The following is a 1,052-nucleotide window of genomic DNA, read 5'->3' as shown; positions in this document are numbered from 1 at the left end:
TGTCTCTACAGTGATCCGGACAGTGTGTCTTTCTGCGTCCTGGCCATGGATGAGGAGTTTGAGTGTGACATCGCTCTCCAGATCCACTTCACCCTCATCCAGTCCTTCTGCTTCGACAACGACATCAGCATCGTGAGAGTGAGCGACATGCAGCGTCTGGCTGAGATTGTTGGTGACAAGGCCGAGCAGCTTGAAGACGCCCACTGTGTCCTCATCACGGTATGTAGAGCTCAGCTCATGTGATTCTGTTGAAACAGTCTGGAAATCTGCATGTGATGCTTTTTGAAAGACATGTGACTAAAGCGACTCTTCTCTTGCTGCCTGAGCAGAACCCAGCTGAAGGGTCTTGGGAGGACCCTGCTCTAGAGAAGCTGCACCTGTTCTGCGAGGAGAGCCGCCGCCTGAACGACTGGGTTCCTGAGATCAGCCTCCCCGAGCGTTGATCTGGGACTTGGCTCCTCTCATGCTCAGATGCTGTGAAGCTTGTTATCTGGAAATGCTCATCCTGACCAGCAGGATGACCCTGTATCTGCTCATCCCTGGATACTCCTGAGGAGGATTCTCATCCAGGCAGCACGGCACCGGCCCAAGGAAGGGCCCCCGTGAACCGTCGCCTCTTGTCCCGTCCATGCCAAGATGACTCTCATTCTTTATGTGAATGAGGTCAGGTATGCCGCAAGAGCGACACGTTGACCCTCATTCTTTGTGCGGATGAGGTTTGGAGAGGAAGGAGAAGCGAGGTCTGCGTCCTGTGGTCTCACAGAGCAAATGTCGCACGTTGAAGCACGCGCAGCAGGAGAAGAAGCGGTGCTGGGAAAGAGGTCTTCTTAAAAAGGGACTTTTTAGAGCTGGCCTCTTTGCTGAGCAACACTACAACAGTTGCAGTCAGCGCAAATGTTTCCCACTTTCCAGAATTGTCTTAATTCTCTAAAGGTTTCACTTTAGAAATTTAACGATGACAAAAATATTCTAAAACGTAAAAAAACACTGAAAAAAAGGTCTTTTCTCTAAAGGTTTCACTTTAGAAAACGACTAAATGAAATTAATGTTAA

General features: G+C 49.5%; 1 protein-coding gene across 1 annotated transcript; it reads left to right on the top strand.

Annotated features, from left to right (window-relative positions):
* Positions 1 to 3: 3 nt before the first annotated feature.
* LOC109954145 (growth arrest and DNA damage-inducible protein GADD45 gamma-like) lies at positions 4 to 986 on the top strand (the record flags this gene model as incomplete). The annotated part of the gene is made up of 2 exons (XM_020589548.1): positions 4 to 219; positions 330 to 986. Coding segments are annotated over 2 exons (330 nt in total), but the record flags the coding sequence as incomplete, so codon positions are not given.
* Positions 987 to 1,052: the final 66 nt, after the last annotated feature.

Source organism: Monopterus albus, unplaced genomic scaffold (genome assembly GCF_001952655.1).
Source record: "Monopterus albus unplaced genomic scaffold, M_albus_1.0 scaffold3718.1, whole genome shotgun sequence".
In the NCBI taxonomy this organism is placed as follows: Eukaryota; Metazoa; Chordata; class Actinopteri; order Synbranchiformes; family Synbranchidae; genus Monopterus; species Monopterus albus.
The sequence above is the reverse complement of the archived record's forward strand: the minus strand, read 5'-3'. Positions and strand labels throughout refer to the sequence as shown.